This window comes from Seriola aureovittata, chromosome 1 (assembly GCF_021018895.1).
Source record: "Seriola aureovittata isolate HTS-2021-v1 ecotype China chromosome 1, ASM2101889v1, whole genome shotgun sequence".
NCBI lineage: Eukaryota > Metazoa > Chordata > Actinopteri > Carangiformes > Carangidae > Seriola > Seriola aureovittata.
Window position 1 is genome coordinate 27,936,700 of NC_079364.1, and position 26,026 is coordinate 27,962,725.

Below are 26,026 nucleotides of genomic sequence, written 5' to 3' on the forward strand. Positions count from 1 at the left end.
GACCTTTGGCTTCAATCCAAAATCCACTATCTATTGAATATAAAAAGCAATACATAAGAATACACACATTCAAGGTGTGCTACTTTGAACGGGGAAAGGTGTTGTATTAACTACACATTAGTTCCCATGTCAGCAGTTACTCTCACAGAGCAGGTGGTCATGTTTTCAGATACCAGCTACATCTTCAATCTTTTTTGCTCTTTAGTCTGCAAGGCAAATGAATCCACTGGTGAGTTATCTTTCACGCTGGAGTCCTTTGGTCTGTGCTCAGCGCTGCCATGACATTCTCTCTCAGGACAGAGTGAGGCCTTTGCTGGCCGCCAGCCTTATCAGCAGACCACTGTGCTGGTGTTTACCCTGAGGCAATCAGTGTACTGTCTGCTGCTCTTTTTTTCTAACGTTGATTAGAGGAAGAGAGAGGGAGAGCATGGAGAATACCAACAGCATCTCGTCAACACTGTGAAAGAACGCAGACACGCAAACACACAGTCGTGCATTGGGTTTAAGAGGTTCATTTGTAGGTTCCGTGATGGCAAGATAGCTGCTGATAAAATTAGAGATGCCATCTTTAGTCTCTAATTAATGTTCTTCCCTTAAACACAGCATGGGAGCAGAGCAGAGGTACAGGGAAAAGGATGATGAAAGTAAAATAAAGAAGCACAGACTGGAATGATGATATCAAAACTGTACATGCACACCTGCGCACATGCATGCACTCACTCAGACATATAGAAGAGAGAAGCTTAATCAAGCAGGAGCCTGAGATTAAGCCTGAAACTGAAGTAATGCATTATCACGTCTGCCTCGCTATAATTGATACATTATACTGTTTCCTACATTACCTAATGACAATGATATGTGATAATTATATTGTGTGAACATATGGCAGAACAAAAGCACATGATGAAAGACGGTAAACTAGCAGACACATAACACAAAGCGCAGTGGCAAAGGTGGAAGTCAAAAGATCAGTCTTTTCCAATCGAGCAGAGGGGGAAAAACAGTCATGCAGCATTTTCCCTCAGCTGGATCGGACAGTGTTTACCCTGCGTTTTGTTTTTATTGCTCAGCGGTATTGTGTGGGAAATCATATGGGCGTTACAGAGGATATTAAATATATTAGATATTAAATTCTAATCTCATCAAATCAGTTTTTTTATTTGAGAAGCTGCAATAAATAACCAACCTTGACATAGGAACTCCTTAAATAAATCATGAAGCAGTTACTCCTTCCTTACTCCAGAAGTTTTGAGATTTAATCACTAAATTTAGCCGAGTGTTTGAACAATATCAAGTGTATGTCTATATGGATTAATCTGTGGCCCAGTGTCCTGCTAGTCAAAAAGAGTGCTCCTAAGTCAATATAATTCCACCCTGACGTTCGCTTGTTCAAATGTCAACATATTAACATATTGAGAAACAAATTGAGTGTGAGTGTGTGTGTGTGTGTGTGTAGGTGTGTTAGCGCAGAGATCCAAATGACCTAGTTAATGGAAATGAAGACAATGATGGGATTTGTGCTCGTGAGGTAATCTGATACCTTAAATGGCATTGAAGAGAAGGATCCCGCATGCAAATGGCTTTTTACTGAACAGCGGGAAAACACAGACCATGTGTGCAGACAGCTTATTGTGGCACATGCTCGCATGCACACACACCCACACACACATGCACGTACGCACGCACACGCATGCACAAAACATGGAAGCGTGCATATAAAAACACACACACACAGACCAGAAGGGGCACAAACACAAACCCCCTCAACATAAAATCACTCTCCTGGCTTCACTGACGACTAAAGCGAAAAAAGCGACGGTATGCTCAGAGACTCCCATTGATTCAACTTGGTGGAGAGAGCTCCCGCTTCATTAGGCCAAGAAATTAAAATGTGGGCGGCCTGCGGTTGAGGTGGGAGGCGGTGGTGGGGTTTATGGGGTGATGAGGGGAGGTGCTGTAACATCAACAGACAACAAGCCTGTCCAAGGCAATAAAGTAAAGGGGGAAAAAAAATCAGGCGTGTAATGAAGCAATAGCTTTTTATGATCCCAGTGATATAATGACTGTAATGCTCATCACATTAGAACTGGCACTGAAAGACAGCATGGGTTTGAACACTGGAGGAGTGGGTGGGAAGAGAAGATGACTTCAATACAGCAAAGTGGAAGTCTGGCTGGTCTTGATATAATCATGGGCAAAGAATGATCGTGGCTTTGATCTAGATGTATGTTAGCGTTGTACGTGATGCAATGTCTGAAATATTCAACACTAAAATAAAGTTTGCAGGCACAGAATTTGTTACTAATTCAGTCAGTATTTTCAATAAGAGTGAATAAGAAGATGAAGTAGTTTTCTGTCAGTATTATCCTAATAAAAAGGCCCAGTGGTACCAGACTTCTTCTTCATAACACACTGGACTTAATGAAATGTGATACAAATAGTAACAGGAAATACGACTTCCAAAGATAGGTAGAGAGAGAAAAAGTGGAAACACTTTGCAGAGAAAGCGGAGATGAATGCAAATGAGGACTGACTTTCAAAATCACACTGAGGTGTTAATTTGACATTCTACAAAGGATTTGTAAAAGTAGCCAAGTGGGAGAATATAGGAAATATGGGGAATTGATAAAGGATGTTTATCATTTCAACTCTTTTTTAAACTCTTTTTGTGAGAATAAGGAATCGTTACATGGCTTCCACCTTCATGCTTAGCTAAACTAATCCCTTGCCGACTCTATCTTTATATTTAGCATCCACAGCGGTATCAATCCTCTCATCTCATTGTGTATAAGCATCTGTTTCTCCAGTCAAGCTATTTACTGTTTGCTCATCATGTCAAACCTATTGTTAAGAAAGGCATTAAGGTTCACTTCCACAGATCTCTTATGTGTGAGCAAGCTTGCAACATAACAGTGTGTATGATTACCCTTGTATGGTCAGTTACATGGACCTCTTAAACCTAATTATGGCTTGCATATAGAAAACACAGGACGGTTCACAGAGCAGAACTAAAGTAATTACAATGTATTTCTCATACATTTTGTGCTTTTAAGTGAACATAATCTATTCTACTCTTTTCTAACTATGTATGCATTGCAGCTGCAGAGGTGGTCCTTGGCTATCTACATGGTTTGTCTAAAGGTTTAAGTGTTGTTACTGCAGAGTGATGATATTACGGGTCACTGTGATGACTTTTCTTCCTGTACTGGTCTTGTTTCCACGTTTCTAACCTTCAAAATGTTTCTGTCCATCGGGATGGAGCCTCTGTCTGTGCTGATGACATCTGCATTGACTAACTATGTGTGTACCAACACGCATTACACTGACATGTCCTTCTCCAAAATACCAAGATACAGATTGTATTTCATTATCAGGTGGAAATAAGGTCATAGTTTATCCTGATAAAAAAGCAGTCCAGAGCCAGAGATGGAGTGAGACCATATGTCTTTGTGTCAGCTGGGCAGGGTAGGGACGCTGCTACCTGCTGTCAGTGTCACCTCTTTGACCACTGACTGACCGGCTGACTGGGATGACTGGGAGGAAGCTGTCTGGCTCACACTGGCTGCCCTTACACTGTCTGGGCAGCAACAGTGGGCAGCTGGCTCAGTCTTCATGGGGGCGGTATGTGTGTTAAGCATGTGTGCATGGTAGGCATTTTCACAAGAGAGCAAATATACACAGAAATGTGCATACAAAAACAAATGTAATCTCAATTCAGAAATATTTATAGACCAGGTCAACTCAATACTATCAGTGTTGCACTTGTTCTTTTTTATTCTTGTTCTCCTATGGAAGTAAGCTTGTTTCCACAGAAGGATATAAAAAAAACACCAGACCACATTTATTAAACGAATAACAAAAATAATGCACAATAAAAGTGTGTGCGCCATTCTTCCAATGTATTGTGTAAGGCCTATCAGTGACAGTAAGGGCATTTGTTTGTGTACAGCTTCTTGGTTTTTGTCTTCAGACACCAGTCAACATTAGCCAGCACAAAAGAACAGTAACAACATGCTCAAAGCTAATCAGTTATTGACTGTGTCTTTTTGCCAGAGAACTAGGGAATGTGGCCTGTGTCCAAACAGTGACCATGTGGGGTCAGTCACTCCCTGGTGCTGGAGAAAGCTGCATCGGAACTGTTCTCAGCACCGAGTCCCGCTTTGGCTCTTTCACAACACACACACAGACTGAACTACTAGAAAATACAAAGAATATTTATAGTATGTTCTTTGTAGGAAATACTACAAAAGGCAGACTGATTAGATTGTTGTTCTTATTTATTTGGTGTTTCTATGTTCAGCAAGAAGAAGAATGAGGAGTGCTGCAACAGATGGTCTGGCCCCCACAGAGCCTGATCTCAACATCATGGAGTCAGACTGGGATTACAAGAAGACACTGAGACAGCCTGAACCCTCAGAGGATCTGTGGCAAGTTCTCCAAGTCGCTCGAACAACGTACCTGCCAAGTACCTTGAAAAACTGTATAAGAGAACCTCGGGGTACACTTACAGGGTGGTTATGCTAAATATTGATGTCACTGAGGTTTTCTTCTGTTTACTGCTCTTTTCTATGATAAAAAAATACTATTCATGACATTATTTTTGAAAGCTTCCTCACTTTACTTTTTCATGTCCAAACCTTTTGAGCAGTTCTGCATAATCTACGGTAAAATTATGAAGTATAAATCTTCAACTCTTCACTTTCCCAACAAAACAAAATATCCCATGTCGTTGCTGTGATGTTGCTGTTCGTATGCGAAAGAGAGCGGATAAGGTTCACTTTATTGATTGTTCATCCCTTGCCAAATCCTCTCAATTTGACTATGCACCAAACTGTTGACCTAAGAAATTAACTACGGCAGCAGTAGTAGGTGTACTGAGGGAATGAGGGAAACAACTCCAACTGTGTAGATGGGCTCCCTGTACTAATTAGTGTTGTTCATAACAGTATGTTGCAGAATTCTGCTGTGTAAAGCAACTACTTAGCTTTATTTGGACCCACAGGTTATATTTCAGCTCTATTTTGTGTAGAAAATAATTTGAAGTCTAAAAAACTGTTCAGTAATAGGAAGTTCGTAATGGTCTGTGTAAATCTAAAGGCATTTAATAGAGGGTGGTTGGTCTAAATTATTGTTCTGATTAGAAAAATCCATTTGTAAAGCCATTTCATCAAGGCTTAAAATACCGAGATGTTATTTAGCAATATTGCTCAGCTCCACCACATAAACATTCCTGTACTGGAAATGAGCCGTGGCCTTAAATATACACTCACTTGCAAAGTGCCTGGACGAATTCCAAGCCTTTTCTTGTGAAAGTGCTCTCTGATGTTCAGAGGGTCTTTCTGCTAATATTTTGTTTGTTTTCTTTGCTACAATTTGCTTGACAGATGTAGCACCCACAGCCACATAATCACACTTTTGTCTGCAGTAATATCCAATTGTGTTACAGAATGTAAGAGCAGAGAAAAAGGGCGGTCCAGAGTGCAATAAATGTGAACAGTGTGTGTCTGTAAGAACGGGGAATGAAGCCGAGAGGTGTTGGGAGCCACCTGCGGTTTCCTCCAATATGGTGAACTAAAGGCCCCGGAGCTGCTGCAGAGGCAGAGGCAGAGCTGTGGCTGAGACTGCGGGAAGGACGGAATGAATTGCTGTTTGGAGATGAGCTACAGACACACACTAGTTTCTGCTCAGCGGGACTTCCATGCACACCCAAAGGCATCTCACCATGTCGTTGCCTGTATACATATCACTAGCCCTATTCACTCTCCACTCCTCTTTTCTGCTTCTCCGCCCTCATTCCGTCTGATGGGATGTTCCTCTCAAAGTGGAAATGAAGGGACAACAGAAAGATTTTTCTTTTGCCCTCTCTTCCTTCCTCCCTCCCTCTAATCTTCCCTTCCCTTCCCTCCACCTCCTCTTCCTCCCTCCCTCACAATATTTCTTTCTTCTTCTTTCTGACATCAAGCTCCCTTTTCTTTCCATTTCTCTCCCCCCCCCCTTCTATTTTCTCTATCTGTTACACTTCCCTCCTCCACCCCACCCTCGATTTTCTCCATCACTATCAGTGGGCAGATATCTCTAGGGGAGACATCTGCTGACTAGGGACTGGGGTTAACATGGCTGCGGAGCCGATGCAATGGAGCCACACACCCACACCAACACGCATGTGACGTAAGATCATAATTACAGCTAAGAAAGTGTTTCCACCACAAATAATGATGAACTGATGGGATCAATACTGTGATGTATGGTGTGTTGGCTTCTGCAGACGGAGGTTATCATTATGATTGTATATTGTTACCACCGTTTCCATGAAAGCGCAGAAGCTTAGAAAGACTCTGTTTCCTCCTCTCTCTCCGCCCACCCTTCCCTTTCCTCCCGTCTCTGTCTTTGACAGTGATGACTGTCTCTCAAACACAGAGCGACACAGAAGACAACATGTGTTCACTTTATCCGTCAGTGCCTATAAGTCTTCTTCTCTCTGCCTCCCCTCCCCGTCCCTTCTACATTCCTCCTTTCACTTCTTCCTTCAATCACCTTTTTTTTTTTTTTTTGGTTTCTGACAGGCAAACAAAAGAAGGCATGTCCATGGGGAGTGTGCGTCTCTGCGTCTCAGTGTGCGTGTCTTTTTGTGTGTACATGTGTATGTGGGGGCGGACATGCAGATAAGCCTGTAATATTTCTATTTTGGATTGAAAGAAAGTGGAAGCTAGTTCTCTGGTGGCAGGAAGGAAGAAAAGGGAGTGGGGTCTCCTGCCAACTGGTAGGATGCAACTGAAAAGAATCACGCAAGATGGTACGTAGGTGGTGGGGGTGGAGAGTGTGTGTGTGTGTGTGTTCATGTAAGAGCAACTGAGAGTGAACATGTCCACACACATATATTAATTTCTCAGTATACATTAATTGGATGGGACAGCATGCGTGTGCGTGTATCTGTTAGTTCTATCTCGCACGGCTCTGCAAACACAATGACATCCACTGGATCAGCGCCGATATCTTTCTAAAGCAAGAGCCCCCCGCAGTGAGCCGCGTGTTTAATGCCTTCCTGAAATAGACAGCCACTGTGCACAGAAACAGTAGCTGTGGTATTGCAATGGGAACTCTGGTGCGGTGGTCTTTCATAAGTCTTAAAGAACATAAAGGAAAATGGAGTGGAGGCAAGAAAAGAAGGCATTAGTTGTTTCAAAAAACCCTTAAAACAACAAGACCTCTTTCAGTCATGAGAGCAGTTACCATCCTCTCAAAGTAGCAACGGCAGAGGTAACGTCAGACTGTAGTTCACGTAGCTTCTCCCGCTACCACTGAACTTTTTTTTTTAGCGATGACGGCGGTGACTTTTAACCTCAACCTTAACCATGACTCTGTGCTAATCTTATTCATAATACTTAAAACTTAACCAGCCGGTAAACACAGAGGCAGAAGATCAGTGAGTCGTTCTTTAAACGGTTATACAGTGTATGAGTTGTGAGAGTCACTGAAGAGCAACCTGTTTGTTGCATGGGTATGAGGATTTGTTGACAAGATTTGAATTGAGTCCAACAATTTTTTCATGTTGTTCACTTCAGTATAGAGGTGGACTGTACAGTAGGCCTGTAACAATTGTTTTCATGATCAAATTAGAGATCATTTTCTTCATCAATTAATTAAATGTTGGTGTATATAACAAAAAAAAAGTTAAAATGACCATTACATTTCCCTAGAGCTCAAGGTGATGTCATCAAATGCCTTATTTGTCCAACCAAAAGATATATTTACTTTATTGTTAAGAAAAGAAAAACCAGCAAACTGTCAGTTGTTGGTTTAATTTTGACAAAACTGACACTTTTTTTGACATTTTGTATTGATATGACAACTATTTTTATTTTGTACACTTTGTTCTCTGCAATAATCCCCCCCCCAGCTCTGTGCTGTTGTTTTTTTCCAGTGTAAAATAAATGTCAAAGAATGAACATGCTCCTAATAGTACCTGTATATTGTACTATTGTATATTTTTGAGACTTGCTGCTCTGTACTAATAAAATCCTGATTTTATAACCATGACGTCGTCTGACAAAATCACCACACATAAATTAATGACAAAGACTGCTGTGATTTCGACTATATTTACTTGTTAAATGATCAGTCTGAGAGAAAGTTAAAAGCGACAGAATGTCCTGCTTATTTAGTTTCTCACACAGCGCACACCTACCGTCTGGCCCCCGCTGTTGTGGTCCAGCCAAAAAAATTAACTGGTGTAACTGAATAGGAAAGGCTAATTCATTAGAAAGACTTGTATCACATCTGTCAGTGTGGTCGTGTGTGTATCATGTACCTCTTTTGAGCCCTCTTTTGACTTGGCCAAGTAGATGGCACTGCGAAGACACTTGTCGTCCAGACACACGGGGAGGAGCTGGTCCTGGTAGCCGTCACCATCTGCCAGAATCAGAAAGAGAATTAGTTTGCAAAGCAACATTGTTGGATTGAAACAGTGGAAAGCGTGATCCTTTGTTTTCTAAAACTGTGCTATTTTAATATTTTCACTTCATCACAATACTTCAGATTTGTTCTAGAGTCGACTTTGAGCACAGCTCAGTTTCTGGCACAAAGACAATCGTTCCTGTTTTTTCCATGTGTGAGTTGGATCACAGGAACACCTGCTTGTTTCCTATGAGCAAACACACATCCACCAGCACTTGTCTCTTTGATGCCTTTTAATAATGTCAGTTGACTTGAAGTATCATTTTCTCCACTGATTTTCATCGCTCTTAATTATTATTATCATAATACATGCAGGCTGCATCTAATGTACAAACAGGGACAGAGCCTCCCAAATCAAAACAACAGCTCTTCAAAGCACAAACACTTCAGATCACCAGGTTCAGGTTCAGCTCGCTCGCACACACACACGCTCGCTCGCTCGCACGCACGCACGCACGCACGCACGCACGCACGCACGCACGCACACACGCACGCACTTCAAATGACAAAACAATACCTCATTATGTGATGTTGACTGAATCATAAATTCCTTTTCACATTTACATCCACGAGAATGTGATCTACTTGTTGTTTTCCTATGTCTTCAGGCCTTCAACTGTGTGAAGCCAGAAAACATGGCTGAGAGAAAACATAGTGCTTCAAAAATGCTTTACTTCAAATTTTTGATTTGAGCTGCACATATCTACTACAGTATAATGAAAAAAAGTAAGTGACAATCCATTCTGACAGGCTCCAAGCTGTTGGCTTGTGGCTGAACCAGAGTGGATTGAACTAATCAGCGTCGTATGAGGGAGGAACTACTTGCAGCTCCGGGCGTGTCTTAGGTGTGACAACAGCGAGAAGCGACTGTTTGTTGACAACAATTGTGGCTCCTGAAGAGGTTGGCGTAGATGCTGCTGTACCATCAGAACTGGACAGTATTTCTTCATTGAAAGAAGAGCAGAGTACATACGGCACTGAAGGCTTTTCTCGATGGATTTTTTTCGCTCTTCTACGAACTAGTGTTGGCAAGAGTTTGATTTACTGGCTCGTGAAAAAAAGTGAAGAATTTGCAGAATCTGATTGGTTGATTGAACCAGTGAGAGACAGTGATAGACAGATGGTTTGCCCAATCAACTGCCAAGAATTTTTTTGAAAGTGCCCTTTTCCAAACAATTTCCATCTAAGCTTTTCCGTATGGTTCTGAGTAATAAACCATCGGGTGCGTCAGGTCAGTGACAGCGCATATATAAACATGAATAAAATCCTTCTTCCTGTGTTAGTAAAGACGGTGGGTGTGGTGAGTGCAATTGCTCAAATTGCGTCGGAAACAATCAGAGATTTTGTCAAAATTCAGAAGGACCTATCGATGGTTACATTTACTTTGATAACCATGATTATTACTAGATCTGAAATGATTAGTCGATCAATCAGCTGCCAGATAATTAATCGGCAACTATTTTGATAATCAATTAATCATTTTAATAATGTCTTAAGCAAAATAGGAAAAACTTTGCTGGTCTCATTTCTCAGAAGTGAATATTTTTTGTTTTTTTAAACTTCTGTGATAGTAAATTGAATGTTTTGGGGTTTTTGACTGTTAAAGGATTGTGAGCAGCATGTTTTGCAATTAACTAATATTTTTTTGGACCAAACCATCCTCAAGTTATTGAGAAAATAATCTGTAAATCGATCAATAATGAAGATCATAATCAGTTGTAGTGCTGATTTTTACGCAAAATATACATTGCATAATTTTCTTTCTTGTGTTGGTTCATGTCAGACCTGTTTGATTTTTTTTACTTAAATGTCGACTTTGTTTAACATCCAGCTCGATGATGTTTTATTCTCAGTTTGAAGGAATAGGACAGAGACATTTTATTTACTGAAAATTGTGTTACAACTAAATATGACTAAATTCAGGTTTATAACAGATAATATCAATTACATAAACTCATTTATAATGCTGGATGTTATTGGTTACTAAGACGATGGTATGTTCCTTTAATCTGCAGCTTTTGTTGTGAGTTACAGACGTTTTTCAGCTGCAGACACTTTGACCTGTCAAAGCAGGAAGATCACAGGTGTATTTAATTACACTAACAAGCTCTGTATTGCAATTAAAAGTTTAACCCTTGTCCATCTTTAGGACCATTTACCATTGTTGTCCTTTTCATTTTGTTTTTTTAGGGGGGGAATTTTATTTAAAATTTTAACCTCACCTCTTATTAATATGTCTGTAACACACTGTGTATACAAATTACAGTCACACCCACTGCCATTACAGCATAAACTAATAATAAAAATCACACATAGGCTTTCATCCAGAAGTCTTGGCTCCAACATTGTAGTTTTTACTATTTTCCGCCAGATGAAGTCATGTTTGGCTGATGGCGCAAATACATTTTCCTGGTGCCCACTAGGGACATTGCTTCTGTATTATGGAGCACTGTAGGCCACTGGAATAAATGTATGCAACTAAAATGTGGGAGTGTTGGTGTGTGTGTGTGTCTGTGTTGGGTGTGTGTGCATTTTTGTAGGGTGTACTTGTGTCCATACATTGTGTATGTGATTGCAAATTCATGAGGTGAGAGCAAGTGGTTCTCATGATAATCCAAACAAAAAACTTACCCTTAGCATTTAGTGTATGGAAAATGATTCATAAAAAACAGTGGCATTGTAAACAAACTGGCATTTAAAGGGTTAAATTAATGAATATTTGGTTGTTATGATCAGGACTGATGACATTTTTGTGTTCTAAAGGACTTTAGTTTCAGTGTTTATAAAAGGATGCAGCACCCTCGTATGCAGCATGCATGCTCATTGTCATGGCTTACTGGGACACCTAAACTGAGTGATGTCATTGTTAACCTCACTCAGTGGCTAGTTTACTGCACACGCATGTAGCGTACATACCTGGCCTGGCATCAGTCACAAGCCATTAAGGAAGTTCATTGTAAGGACATGCAGAGTAACGGACCCACAATTGACACTTTGCGACTCTTCCCACCATCAAACTATCAAAGGACCCCTCTCCCACAAACAGACCATGCTTTTAGCATGTCCGAACGACACAGAACCAGACCAAAGGTCAAAGGGTCAGCTCCAGAGGATCAACCAATGGACAACAGAAAACTGAAGAATATAGGCAAAATCTCCAGTTTGTAACAATAAGACTACGTCTAATGATATTTGATTGTTTCTTGTATAGGACAAGTAACAACAAAAGGACTGATTAACACTAAGGTGTGAATCCTGGCCTGGCTGTGCCATGCATGAACACACACACCAACCTCTCTTCATCTGTCCCTCTCTAGATAAGAGTCAAAATTAAATTATTCCAAAGTTCAGTGGAAAATTACCCTCTTTTCCAAGTGGAAACACAGGATAAGACGGCTGACGCCCCTGAAACATGCACCTGCCCCCAGGGGATAAAACAGATGTGATCAATTCACACATGGTCAGTAGTCAGATGCCGAAAAGGTTAGAAGTTAGAAATGTTAGAAACGCGGAAAAGTTAGAAACTCGGTGAGATGCTAAGAAGGAAGAAAATGCGAGAAACGAAGCTAAAAGCTAGAGGCCGAAAAGCTGAAGCTAGGAAAACGATGCAGAAACTAGAAGCTGAGAACTTTGCTCAAAGCTCAGAGTCCCGGCTCAAAGCCCGGCTCTGTAGCCATGGAAACTCTTAGCTCTAAGCTGCTCGCCACAAACTCATGGCTCTTAGTCATTTTTGCACTTTTCGCGTCTTTTAGTTTTCTTTGCCACAAGCTACAAGTAACATGATTTTTGTCTACATGCGCGATCTTTTAATTTTATAAGCCAAGTCAAGACCAACTGAACCAAAGCAACAGAAGTGCCTCAGTAATTTTGTAACTTTTAATCATCAATCATCATCAAGTTTTTCCTTTTTGAAGATTTTGACAACTTTAGAGTCATCTGGTCAACGCCAGCCTCCTCTAAAGTTATCCAACCAAAGTTAAGAGCATTAGAGTTTATTTCGCATCAACCCGCAAGAGACGCCAGCAGAGACACATCTGCACGACCGCCTGCAGAGAAGCCGAGCAGAAATCAAGAGTGTCCGAGACAGAAAGTCTCCTGGCAAACTCCACCAGAGCTGAACCGCTGAGACACCGGCAGAATCCGTCATCGTGATAACGGGACACGGCCTCCAGGAGAATCCACCTAGATCCCACGTCTCCGGGGTTACCACGGCAACCACAGCCACCTGGGTTCCAGCCGAGGGTCTTCCGCTACAGCGCAACTCACAGTAGGCCGGTCTTAACACTCTGCTCATGACTGGGTTGATGTCGAAATATAGCAATATTTAATCATCAAACCTAACTCGTAGATGTAGTATCATTAGCTGTATAGTCATAGTGTATAGCCATAACATATTCTCTCCCACCATTGCCAACTCATCACACTGCTCATTTCATTATTATTTTCATCTTTATGATTATTACACCTTGCATTTACTCTGTACATAGTAGTTTAGTTAATAAACTCTTTTATTTACACCCAGTTGTTGTCCTGTTGTATTCTTTTGACGTAGAGACTGGAGATCCATTGAATCGAGAAGTCATGGCTTCCGATATGAGATTGATAAATTTGGCGAGGAGGACTGGTGCCCCATTTCAACGGGAGTAAATTCTAAATTATGGCGTTAACGCTACATGCACTGTGTTCAGGTGTTGGAGTGTAAATTGACACCAGACATACAGAGGTGAAACTGCTTCTAGGCTTCTCATCACATCTCTGAATGTGTATCTGAATCATTTTCAACTGGGCAAGTGCAACACTCCCAAGCAGATGCTGTGCCATGTGGAGGGGGAAACCTGAATGACACTGATGATGAATGACAGTACAAAGAATGGGAGGAGAAGAAACTGAATGTGGCTGTCAGGGGCAACTAAGTGAGAGGCAGAAAGGGGGAGTAAAAGTGAAGGAGATAATGAGATACACTGCAGAGGATGATAAGTCAACAAGTCCTTGTACTTGTACTTGTACTTAATACTATTGATGTACTATTCAATTTTAAAAATATATCATCTTTAAAAAATAAAATAAAAATATTGAAGTGTCTGTCAGGACTTGTTTCCAAATGTTTCTTTTCTGATATTCTCGAAGTCAATGGCTGACGGAAACACATTTAAAATGATACTTAGATGCCTAGATAGAAATATCCTTGTACAAAACATATGCTCACACAACCCTTCATATCCTGACTTTGTCATAATGTAATGTCAAAATTAGGAAATCAAAAAGTAAAATGAAAACACAGGTCAAAACTAAATGTGGCTGTAAGGAAAGAGAATACAGCAGACAGATTTTCCTTCATGCTGCTTTCAAAATGCAATTGTTTCTCATCAGTTTTCTTTAAAAGGCTGGAGGAAAATGAGTGTAAAGACTAAAGATGTATTTGCAGTACGGACAGAAAAAGAGAGACAGAGAGAAACAGTTAATGGTGGAATGTGGAATGAGGAAATCTCTTAAAAGTGCAGACGACAATTCATTCATTTTTAATTGTGTCCATTTTCAGGGAAGTGTTTGACACAATTTAAAGGAGACACATTACTGCAGTAATGAAACGACATGTCTGGTTTGCAGCAGATCTTGTACTTGGCCTTCAAGTAAGAATATCTTATTTTTGTTAGCCTGAAGTGATGTCTTAAAACCCCAAGTAATAGATTTGCAGGGTATGAACTGAAGAAAAGCTGTGCCCATTAAATGTTTAGTACCTGATTAAATAGACGACAAAGCAAAGATCAAAATTGTCATTGATAAATTTTATTTCTACTGACAAACTATAAAATAGGCACTCCACCAATTTTTCATCTGAAGATCAGTTTGCTAATCATGGGGTTTCCTGGCTACAGGTTTTAAACAGAGATCCTGTGTTACAAAGTGGAGGTGTGCAGTTTGAGCAAAGTAGGCATCTACATGGAAGGGAGAGTCTAACGAAAAGTCAGACTGAGCTCGTCTGCTTTCATTCTGACCATTCTTTTTTTTTTGTTTTGTTGCAAGTCCCCAGACTTTATGGGAGTGCAATACTTGTGAACACTATTTTGCCCTCTGCCAGCCTGTCTACATTCTAAATGGGAGGCTGCAGGGCTGCTGCAAATATCTACTGCAGAACATACCGTAACAGATTGTAACAAACTGTAACATACTGTACTGGTTGGAACCAAAAAAAAAAGCTATATTTTTCAAGGCAAAGCGTTTAGATGTAGGCAATGTGTTCTAATTAGCTGCATTACTGTGGGTGTGATGGAAACAGCCTTACACACTGTGTATGAGCATCATGTGCACCGTGAACAGTGCAGATAGAGACAGGATGTGTTGATAGTGAGGTGTCTGCAAGGAGAAGAACAAAGAAGCAGGCAGAGATAGAGAGAGACAGAATGAGTGCTAATTCAGTCCTACAGAGGTTATCACTTGCCATTCTGTCTCTGATGCTTATTGTCAGCTCTGTTCCACACACAGTAGCGTTCCCTCACTCTGTCCCACCTGTCCTTTCCTCCATGAATACCTTTTTTCATCTATCTATTCATCCGTCTCTCTTTTATTCCCATTATGCTCTCCTTCACCTGTCTCCTCTCTCACCCTACTCCACTGTTTCTCTTCCTCCTCTTCTAGCTCACTCCTCTGTCAGTCACTATCTCTCTCCCTCCTCAGTCTTAATACCACCGTTTCGTCCATTTCTCCTCCTCTTTATTCCCCCTTATTGTCTCCCTCTCTCCCTCCCTCCTTCCCGTTTTTCATCTCTCCCTCCCGCTGAAGATGCATGGTGTGATGGAGATTGGCTGAGAGCGTCGCAGAGGGAGGAAACTGCATGCAGGGTTGAAACGGAGAAGGCTGCGTGGAGGAAGGCCGGGGCAGTGGAAGGAGGGAAAATAGAAAAGAAAATAACTAAAGACAACAACAGACGAGAGAATGAAAAAAAGACTGTGCTGATATTGTGACACATTGGCATTCATAGACGACAGCACAGCGCCAATAACAATGCAAATCACAATATGTATATGCACAAACGCACATGGTGGAATGCTGCCAGGAGCCCGTGTCTCATTATGAACCCTATGATCTGATAGAGCAGAGCTTTGTGTGTGCGCTAAAGATAATAGAGTGGGAGGAATGTGTGTGGTATGACATAGGTCTTGTCCTTGGGGAAGACAGATGCTGTGTTTCAATTCGCGAACGTCCGTATTTACACTTGATATTTTGAGTGTACGGCAACATGCAGTGCACTTAAAGTACCCGGATGGTGCACTCAAAACAACCAAAAAGTTGAGTGTAAAACTTTGGACGCTTTTCACCCTCAACAGTTGCCATCTTGGCTACGTAGCGGAAGGGGAGGGACTATCATTACACCATCAATGTATTTACAAATTTCAGAACATGGCGGCAGAGGAAGGAGGCCGTTGGTGACCTAAATTCCATGTCACCTGACACACAGGCCTCCCTGATGATATATCACATGATGAATAAGATTCTAAACATCTAAAGTGCCTAAAACCTTTGGACAATACTGCATATTATGCGATCGATGCCAAATTCTGACTCTACCATCTTTGTGCCTCAGCAGAAATCCAGATTCACCTGGCTACATTTTCTCCAGTCTTCACCTGTGGTGAGCTTTGGTGAGCCTGCACCCACTGCAGCCTAAAGAGTGTTTATCTGAGGAGCTGTAACTTTTCTGTCAGCTCCAACAAGTCTGGCCATACTCTTCTGACCTCTCATCAACAAGTCGTTTCTGTCTGCAGAACTGCCCCTCACTGGATGTGTTTTGTTTTTCACATCATTCTGAGTGAAAACACTGCAGACTGTTTTTTTGTGAAAATCTCAGGAGATCAACAGCTTCAGAAACACTAGCCAGCCGACAACCATGCCACGGTCAAAGATGCTGAGATCACATTTTAGTTTGTTTGACGTGAACATTAACTGAAGCCTCTGACCTGAATCTGCAGGATTTAATGCACTGCTGTCACATGATTGGTTAATTGATTGGATAACTGCAAGAAAAAGTATGTGTACAGGTGTTCCTAATAAAGTTCTCAGTGAGTGTTGCTATTGAGTCAGTTAGTTAGATGTGGGCTACAACTTGCGGCCCAATTAAGCCTTTATTTGTTTGAATTTTGGCAAACTGACACTATAAACATAAGCTGTATTAGCCAATAGCGGCTCCTGTTAGAAAGACACCCAGATCTACTCAGGGACAAGTAAAGTAGCTAATAGCTAATAAAGATCAGGTGTGTCATCTGATTGCTCAGCTGCATTAATTAGGCTGATGATGTTACAGGCACTCAGAAATCAATGGTATTTAGTATGCACACTGTATAGTTAGAGAATACTTCATTTTGTCACTTCACCAGTGTAAACACGTTACATATTCAAAACCTGCTTGGAATTAGTATGTATTGGATTTGGGACAGAGCTTAAGTAAACATACAAGAGGAGCTAACAGTGCTGTGTATGAATATTTAATGGGGGCTATTTGTATATGACAACTATCACTGGATTACGTTGATACTGACAAAAATGTAAAAATGAAATAATTCTCAGGCAAATTTTGCAGTCATTAAGAGTGTCTGACAGATATGGTGATATCCTTGGGAAGTGAGAGTCACACTAGATTTAAAAATATGTGCATCATGTCTGTGTGTTCAGATTTCACTGAGTGTGACTCAGAAGGAGTACGAAATTTGAGGCAATTTGCAGCAATAAAGCGCTAAGTGTCTCATTCAGAGCGTAGCTCCAACTGTTGATTGTGTTGGCCAGCATGGCTAATCAACAGGCCAACTAAAATAACTAACTTCCAGTATGCACCTGTCCCTTTCACCTCATCTCTACCTCACTCTCACCCCTCCTTAAATCTCCCCTAAACCCCGGGGGAAGGATGCCTTACAGTTTGAAAACCTTTGGTATATTGTAAAGGTTAATACAAACACAAAAGAGAAGTTGTGTTTTTCCTTTTGAATATACAACACATGTAGTGTGCAACACTATGAAAATTTTAAATTAATTCAAAAATAAAGAGTTAATTAGTGTGTGGGCACTGTGGGTGGATCATTATAATTGAGAGTACTACTTGTGCATAATTACTGTGCAGCAGATATTGGAATAAGAAAGAAAGGAGATGTGGTTTTTACTTTCAATGAAGGACACTTTTGTGTCAGATGTACTTTGCAATTTGCATCAAATTGCATATTAAAATGTGCAAATTAATATCTGCACCAGGAAACTGTAAACCCAGGAGAGTTGATCATTTGCATTTGGATTGGAATATTTCTAAATGCAAGAGATATCACAAAATGGTGCTTGATTAGGAGGTTTTATTTTTTCCCACTGCTGCATTTTTACTTCATTAATATGGTCTGAAGGGATGTCTTTAACATAACTGCAGATGTATGCTGTTGTGTGATACTGCTCACACAACTTACTGTGATCTTAACTAGCCAGGCGGCACACCACTACCTCTTCTTTAACAGGTACAGGTAAATCCATTTCTGCAGGAGTCTGAGACAGAGAGAAACTGATGGAGAATCCAAAACTGAAAAAGCACTGGCTGAAAACATGACAAGACAGCTGAAAACAAAGGAAAATGAATGTAAAAAAAAAAAAAATAGTAAATGAAAGGTGTGCAGAGGTTGAGGAGAGAATGAGGCACACGGAAAAGATGGAGAGGAGGAGAGGTTGGATGTAACAATATAATAAGATGAGTGGAAGAAAAAACGCCTAGGGGGGAGAGCAGAGAGAAATACACTGTCCTGTTAACATGCTGGCTTACCTGCACGCACACACACACACACATACACACACACACATACACACACATACACACACATCAACTCTCTCACATAGACATACACACACACACAGCATGATGACAGCCTTGCCGATTTTAAATATCACTTCCAAACACACTCCCGTCTCGCTGTCTGAAAAATCTCCCTATCTTGGTGAGCTGCTGGTCGCAGAGCAGCCTCCCTCCATCCTACCTGCATTGAAGCTAGCTGACACACTTGGTTGTGGGACTTTGTTGTGCTTTACCTAATGATGAATTATGCATCGGCCGCTGTCACTTTGAAAAATGCAATTACCTCAGTGATAAGGCAGATGGGCCTGTTTTGTCTGGCATATGCTGTGCATCTATTAAGAGTCTAGAACTGGAAACAGAACTGCTCACACACAAACACAGGCGTATTCCCGTCATGCATCCATGAACATACACGCACACACGCACGTACATACACATGTACACACGCACGTACGTACACATGTACACATGCACGCACGCACGCGCACGCACGCGCGCGCGCACACACACACACACACAAACACAAACACACACACACACAAACACACACACAAACGCACACACAAACGCACACGCTTCAAGTTCAGCCAATGTGTGCTGCCTGTGGAGGCTACTCAAGCAGATAACTTTCAACAGATCGGTAAAACAGACTTGACACTTATAGATCCAAATGAATTCTAACTGTTTTTGGTGTTTACAGTATTTATAATGTCGGCCATGTGTGTTCTGAGGTCAGGTCAATCCTGTATCTGGGACATTAGTGGCAAAAACAGAGGGACAGATGAATAGTGAAATGTCTATATCTTGGATGAAAAATTGCCACGAGTATAGCACTGAACCTAGTGCTGGTGACACAGACCATCCAGGTTCAGCTATAAGATTACATTAACGAAATCAGTGAATTTATATCTGCTAAAGGAGGGATTTTCAAATATATTTTTTTCCTTAAATTATAGGACAAAATCAAAAAGCAAAGGAATTGAGCTTGAGTCAAAGCTGAGTTCTGCCAGAATTGGTCACAAAAAAAGATACAACTTAAAAAATGCCAAAATACTGATCAAGGGAAATAAAGTCGTCAAAGCTTTTCACTCACATTTGGCTCGGAAACTCTTTTTGCCATGTGAATGTACAGAGACAGTGAGAATGCATGTATTGTCTTTAATTATTGTCAAAAATCACATTCAAATTGACATCAATATTTTCTTTGAAATCTTCAAAGATGTGATATGATAGTAAAGTGGCACATGACCCATTAGTAACAATCCTTAAGATACTAGATAAATACTTCAAATACATCACATGCTGAGAGATGCTCAGGCAGGAAGCCCGGCTGCTCCCAGGAGTGAAACCTTCCAGCTGCTGAAGACCCCAGGTCAGACTTCACTACAAGATCTAAATGCGAAACTCAAACAGTTTTGATTTTATTATAGTCGACTGTGAAATTCTGTGACTACTGTAATGATCCTGTTTGCCAAACAGACAGGCAGGCCTTATTAAATATAGCTGTCAAGATTTATAACTGGTGTGCAAACTTGAAACTAAGCTGCTTTTGTAAATCTAAAGTTGCTGCAGCTTACTAAATGTTCCTTGATGAAGCTAAATACTACATTTTTCAGGTAAAAACGAGGCAGAGCTGCAGAACTTGCTGGAATCTACCTACCAGCCTGCAAAAATATGGACTTAATCAAACTGGGATGACACTCAGCAGCCAGTGTTGTTAAATATTAATTTCCATCAATCAATATAATATCAATTTTATTGTACTGTATGGTTAAAATTACGATAGCTGCCGTTTTTACTGTATATTATTATATATTTCAAATAAAAATACATACATTTGAACTTAAAGAAACAGAGAACAAGACAGATACAGGGAAAATGAAGAAGGAGGTGGAGAAACGACGAAGAACATGTAGTGGGAGACGGCTAGATAAAAGTAGAGGCAGAAGGATGGAGCGAAATGGACAGTGAGATGTGTGATGGAAATAATTCCCACAGATCACACAGGGATGCAGCGCTGCTCTCTGGTCCATCTCATCCTCTCCTCTCCTCCTCCTTTCCTTAATTCCTTCATTATCGTCCCTGCCATCTTGTCCTCCTTCCTCTCCAGATCATTAACTTCGGCATATATTTATATTTTTTATCCTCTTCTCTATCTCTGTTCACATCATCTTTGAAGTGTTTTATCCCCCCTCACTCTTTCTCTCCTCTCCTTCATTCGGCCTCTCTGCGGTCATTCCTTCAAGGCTTTTCGGGAAAGCCTAGATGTGTTCTTTAATTAGCCGAGGGAGAAGCCGGTCAGAGCTCATGTGATGGCAACACACAGAGAGACAAACACTGAATGATAATGTCAACAGATTGTTGGAAAAGAGGAAAATTTTAAATTGTAGATAGTAAGTAAAACAGCAAAAACAGCAACACCTGTACAATTTAATTCAGCCCAACAAACAGTGATAAATATTACAGTTATTATTATCAATTTTTATGATTGTTATTTGTTGTGACTGCGTCAGATAAGCTTGATTCATAAATAATTAAAAAACAATTCAAAGCCTGTGTTGTTGTTGTTTTTTGTATTTGGTTGCATTCTTTACTGTAAGGTGTCCTTCATATGTTCTCAGGAATCAGGACTCATGAAATTTTAAATCCTACGTTTAGTCTTTCTTTCTTTATGGAAATTAATTATTGTTCATCCCAATACTGTTGAAGAAATTCCCAAAAAAGGGGATGCACTTGCTAGTTTCTTTGATTTCACCTTCTGTCCAGTTCATCCCAAACCAGCTCCATGGGGTTTAAGTCTGGAGACTGTGCTGGTCTTCCGTCGTGTGAAGCCACTGTTTGGTTCTTTTCTTCTAATGTTTTGGCTCATTATCTTGCTGTAGGACACACCCCTGAGTAACCAGTCTGTCCTGCTTTGTTACTTGCCTCTTTTTCACCAATTCTGATTGCAATGTACAGCACTACTTTCTGTAGCACAGTATTGTGAGTGAAATTCTAGTATTCTTTCTTATAGCTCTTTAACTAGCTAGCTAGTTATGCTGTGTATGCTATAGCTATGGAGGAAGTAGAGCATGTCCTCCACTAATCAGAAGGTTAGAGGTTCGATTCCCGAATCCTCCAGGCCACGTATTGAAGTTTGCTTGGGTAAGATACTGAACCCCCTTTTGAATTAGCCAGGAGTTAAGTAGAGTCAGGTACCGCTAAGATGGCAACAGCTCAGCAGCCCACTCTGAGTTTCAAAACCACTCTTTAGAACCTATCTTTGATGTCATGGAGGCTACGGCCATCTTTATTTACAGTATGGGGGTTTGTAAGTCATCAACAAAAGTTGGGACAGCTGTAGGAATGGTTTGCCTTAACTTTCAAGTTTTTTACTCTCTATTAAAGGCCTGTTTTCTATGTAATTGACATGGTTATTATTTATTGATTGATTTCTTACCTTGGTCTGTTTACCTTTGCAACAATTTAAACAGGGTTTTGGCTCTAAATGAGGCAGATGTGCTAACATCCTGATCATGTGCATACACATGCATGTGTACCGTGCCTTCAACTTGCTCATAGTGTTTACAAGCAAGCATTTTAGGAGCTCTAGTGAATCCCAAGGAATTCCCAAAAGGACAATAATAAACAATTTAGGAGATGTCATCTCATGCATTTTTCACAAAGTCATGACATTTTAAAAACTATATTAAATGATTAATTGAAAAAATTAAAAAAAAAAATCTTTATCTTTCTTTCTTTTTTTTTTACAAAATTTACAAATTAACTGTTAGTGTCTCTAGAATTTTCTAAATCTGTTCAAATCGCATAAACTTTGGCTTTGTGTTAATACAATACAGACTTACAGAATACAGGCAGCTGAATACCCTCGCCTTGATTCCTCGTCCTGTCTTGAACTCTGCGTCTGATCCTTTCCCTCACCTGTCCAAATTTACAGCATCTCGTCAGTAACATAAAATATTACTTAACTGCCACGCCATGTAAAGGGCAGCAGTGTATTTGGGCACTGGAAACCTTTAGAGGGGTGTCGCCAAATAGCAGGTCGGCAGGCTGGAGTATGTGCTCAAGCCATAACAACCACAAAAACTGCAGCCTCGCAGCAAGCTGCTACCTACTCTCCTCCCTATTGAACACTGAATGGCATTTTACCTTTTCCTCCTCAGCTAACTTGAACATACCACCCACTCAGGTGTGTGTGTGGGGGGCATAAGCATACAGAACACCACACAATTGTAAACACTCTATTATTCTGTTCTTCCCTGACAAACACAGAAAGAACTGAAACTATACAAGGCGGGCTGACCCTTCCAACAGACAACAAACCTAGTAAACAAAGATAAACCTCATCTCACAACCAATGTAAAACCTAAGAAATTAATGGAAACATTTGACTGAAGTACTGATGATAACACACACTAAACAGTGATAATGTGGAGGAATAGGGCCTAGCCAAAAGGGAATGGAGCAGACATTTCACTATCACCTACAATAATCACTGTCTGCACTGTTTCTTCTCCTCTTTGAGAAATGTGAACTCACCTTAAAGTAAACACTGATTGGGATCTAATATGAATTTATGAAACCTTATAAGAAGCTGGATGTGCTAGGCTGTAAAAGAAAGTATTCACCTGCTTGAACAGATACGATATATTAGGGCACTGCATTTCTGCTTTACAGAAAAAAACAGACGGAAGGGAATTCCTTGAGGAAAACTGCAGCTCCTTTCTTCCTGTTTAGCAGTTTTGGCCAAAGAGGAAACCCCAACACATTGGCATAACACTGTAGGATCAATTACAAATGACAGAAATCCACTGAGTGATATATTGTTAGAAAATACTGATAGAAATCATACGGTGGCGGCTGCCTCATAATTCTCTATATAGGATTAGCACTGTTTAAGGTTATTCACTGGATTTGCTTAAAATTTCAATAAAACTAGAAAAATGGGGGTGTTGTAAAACTTCTGTTCAGGGCTGTGTAAGAAACCACTCAGAACTTCAACTTGAATTGATCACATTAGATGAAGACTACACAACATTTTAATGTCACTTCAAGTATGTACTTGAACGGTCAGACTGACTGTGTCAGAAATATGCAAGACATTTATTAGCAGCTTACAAAAGGTAACTTATTGTTAGCTACAAGAGGGATCAATGATACGCCCATGCTAGCAGCTCTGTGAAGCTGAACTTAGACACAACGATGTGTAGAGCAAAATGCAAGCGTCTGCATGCTCTACTCCTAATAATCAACGGAGAATTCCAATTTTATCCTGAGGATGGCATGAATGTCTGTACCAGGTTTCACAGCCATCTGTCCAGTAACTGTTGGGCTGTTGCACTCAAAACCATAAAGGGCAACCTAATGATGAAAAGTCAGGGAATCTCTAAATTCATTAGGATTCATCAACTGGGAATCATGAATATCTGTACCAAACTCAACAGTAAGCCATTAATACTTAAGACATTTCACTAAAAACCAAAACTGTCAACCTTTCAAATTTCATGGCAATTTATCTTAAAGTTACTTCAGTCTAGAGTCTAGACCATCCAAGCAACCAACCATGTCATTCGTTGAGCAATGCTGCTAATTAAAAAAAAAAAAATTATTTAAATGTGTCATTTTGTTTTGTTCGCCTCGCATAGATTACATTATGTATAGTTTTGAATGTTTTTGTTCATTGCTCATATACTTACACATAAAATGAGTTCAGAACCCCCTTAAATACAAGGTGTATTTTAACAAACTGATTGTCAACTGGACAACTGTATGTACAACACATGTGCAGGACTATCTCTATAGTTTCTCAGACCATTTTAACTAAGAAACGACCTTTTGTGACGATCAACTTCATATATGCCTTTTTATTCTCCTTGCTGCATACATAACATACATAATGGTTATTCAGATTTGGACTTGAATACACTGAGGAAAAGTGTCCATTGTATCATTTCTGTGTTCACTTGAGCTTTGTGCATGTGTGTGTTTGTGTTTCTACTTTAAACAGATTATACAGGAAAGAACGTTGCTTGCTTCAGGCTGAAATGCATCCTCTGGACGTGAGCCATTAAAATATTCAAAGAGTTTCTACCTAAGAGTGCAGGGTTTTTTTTTTTTTTTTTTCAATTTTATGTGCATCTCTTGCCAGTCTTTTCTGACTCATACAGAGTCTCCCATTCAGCCCTACTGATTTTATAACAAACCCTAACTCCAATCTTGTTGGCACAGAGCATCTCTCTCCGTCTCCGCCTAACGATATGGGAATTAGAAATACAGACAAAGACTAAGAGACATAGTTAGGGTGATGAATGTGTTTCAAATTAAAGTCTGACATTATTTGATACAGTGTGTCTGATGTAATCTAGAATCAACTGCATACAGCGATTCAATTATTGCTTATTACACCCATATGATAACGTTTTTACATAGTATTATATATTATTGTTCTATATATGGTTCAATACTCATCATGACAAATTATGTATCTTTTAAGTAGAGTGAATAGTGACTCGGAAGACTATGATGAATGCTCAACATCCTAGAAGAAAAAAGGTCTAAAAAACAGCAAGCAACAATGTAATAAAATGTAAAGATCGAGTAACACCTAAAACTGTTCAGATGAAGAATCGAGGGAGGAGAATGAAAGCAAGCATAAAAAACGAGTAAGCTGTAGATAGCAAATATACAATAGATCACGAGTAATAAAGATAGACAGCGACAGCTGAGGAGGGACCGAGCAAAGCAGACAAAATAGAACAAAAAAACATTACATCCGGCAAAGGCATCTCTCTGCCAGAATTTGGCAGATTATTAGAAGCATGACCCTCAAAGGCTTCAATCCCCAGCTAACGAGGGCAACGTCTTGAAATGACATTTCCGAGCCGAAGGAGGAAAGAAAAAAAAAAAAAGAGAGAGAAAAAGGATTAAAGAAATGAAAAAGTTTTTGTCGAGATAAGCTTGAGATTTAAACAAAAAAAGATCACCGCCCCCAGAGATGATAAATTAAATACATACACGTTCGCAAGCAAATTACATACACACACACACGCTGTCACACAGATTCCCTCATGACACACACACAGCCACACATACACCCACAGCATATAGGTCATTTCCCCTCTGGCTCATACATTATTGCCAATTTGGGAAGGGGAAGTTTGTTCACTAAATATTTGATGGACACCCCTAGCTGCAATGAGATTAACAGATTAATCTTGCCAATAAGGATGTGTTTATCAGTGCGAAGCTTGTGTGTGTCTGTGTGTGTGTGCTCATGTGCATGAGAGCCAAACCAGACCAAAAGTTAATTAAAATGCATCCAACATTGCACATCTAAGGACAGCACATAGCTCAAACTGAGTGATAAGGGTCTTAATGTTATGAAAAAAAAAAAGAAAAGAAAAGAGAAAAAGGCAAGAGTAGCAAACCAGAAAATGCTTTAAACCTGTTATGATATATCTGAATTTTCTGATTTCTTTTCTGAACTATTTATCATGATCATGATGATAATTATACATACATTAGTCACAATAATTTTCATACAAATGAAGGTCAGTAGTTTTATGTTGCTATTTCTGGTAGGAAGAATCCTATTCCAGTTCATATGAAGTGATGCTTTGGCCATCTGGGTTTGGTTGTTCAGAAGGAGGACACACTGCAGTCTTTCCCCTTGAGACATCAAGCAGTCCTGTGTTGCTTCTCTTGAATTACATTAAAATGTGCAGATTTTTAAAACAACCTAACTTTCCTCTCTCA

General features: G+C 40.1%; 1 protein-coding gene across 1 annotated transcript in view; it reads right to left on the reverse strand.

The window, feature by feature from the left end:
- The window catches only part of itfg1 (integrin alpha FG-GAP repeat containing 1), a 144,640-nt gene that overhangs the window by 81,121 nt on the left and 37,493 nt on the right, over positions 1-26,026 (reverse strand). Inside the window, exon 9 of the mRNA XM_056402763.1 lies at positions 8,309-8,409. Within this exon, the coding sequence (XP_056258738.1) occupies positions 8,309-8,409 (101 nt within the window). The remainder of the gene's footprint in view (positions 1-8,308; positions 8,410-26,026) is intronic.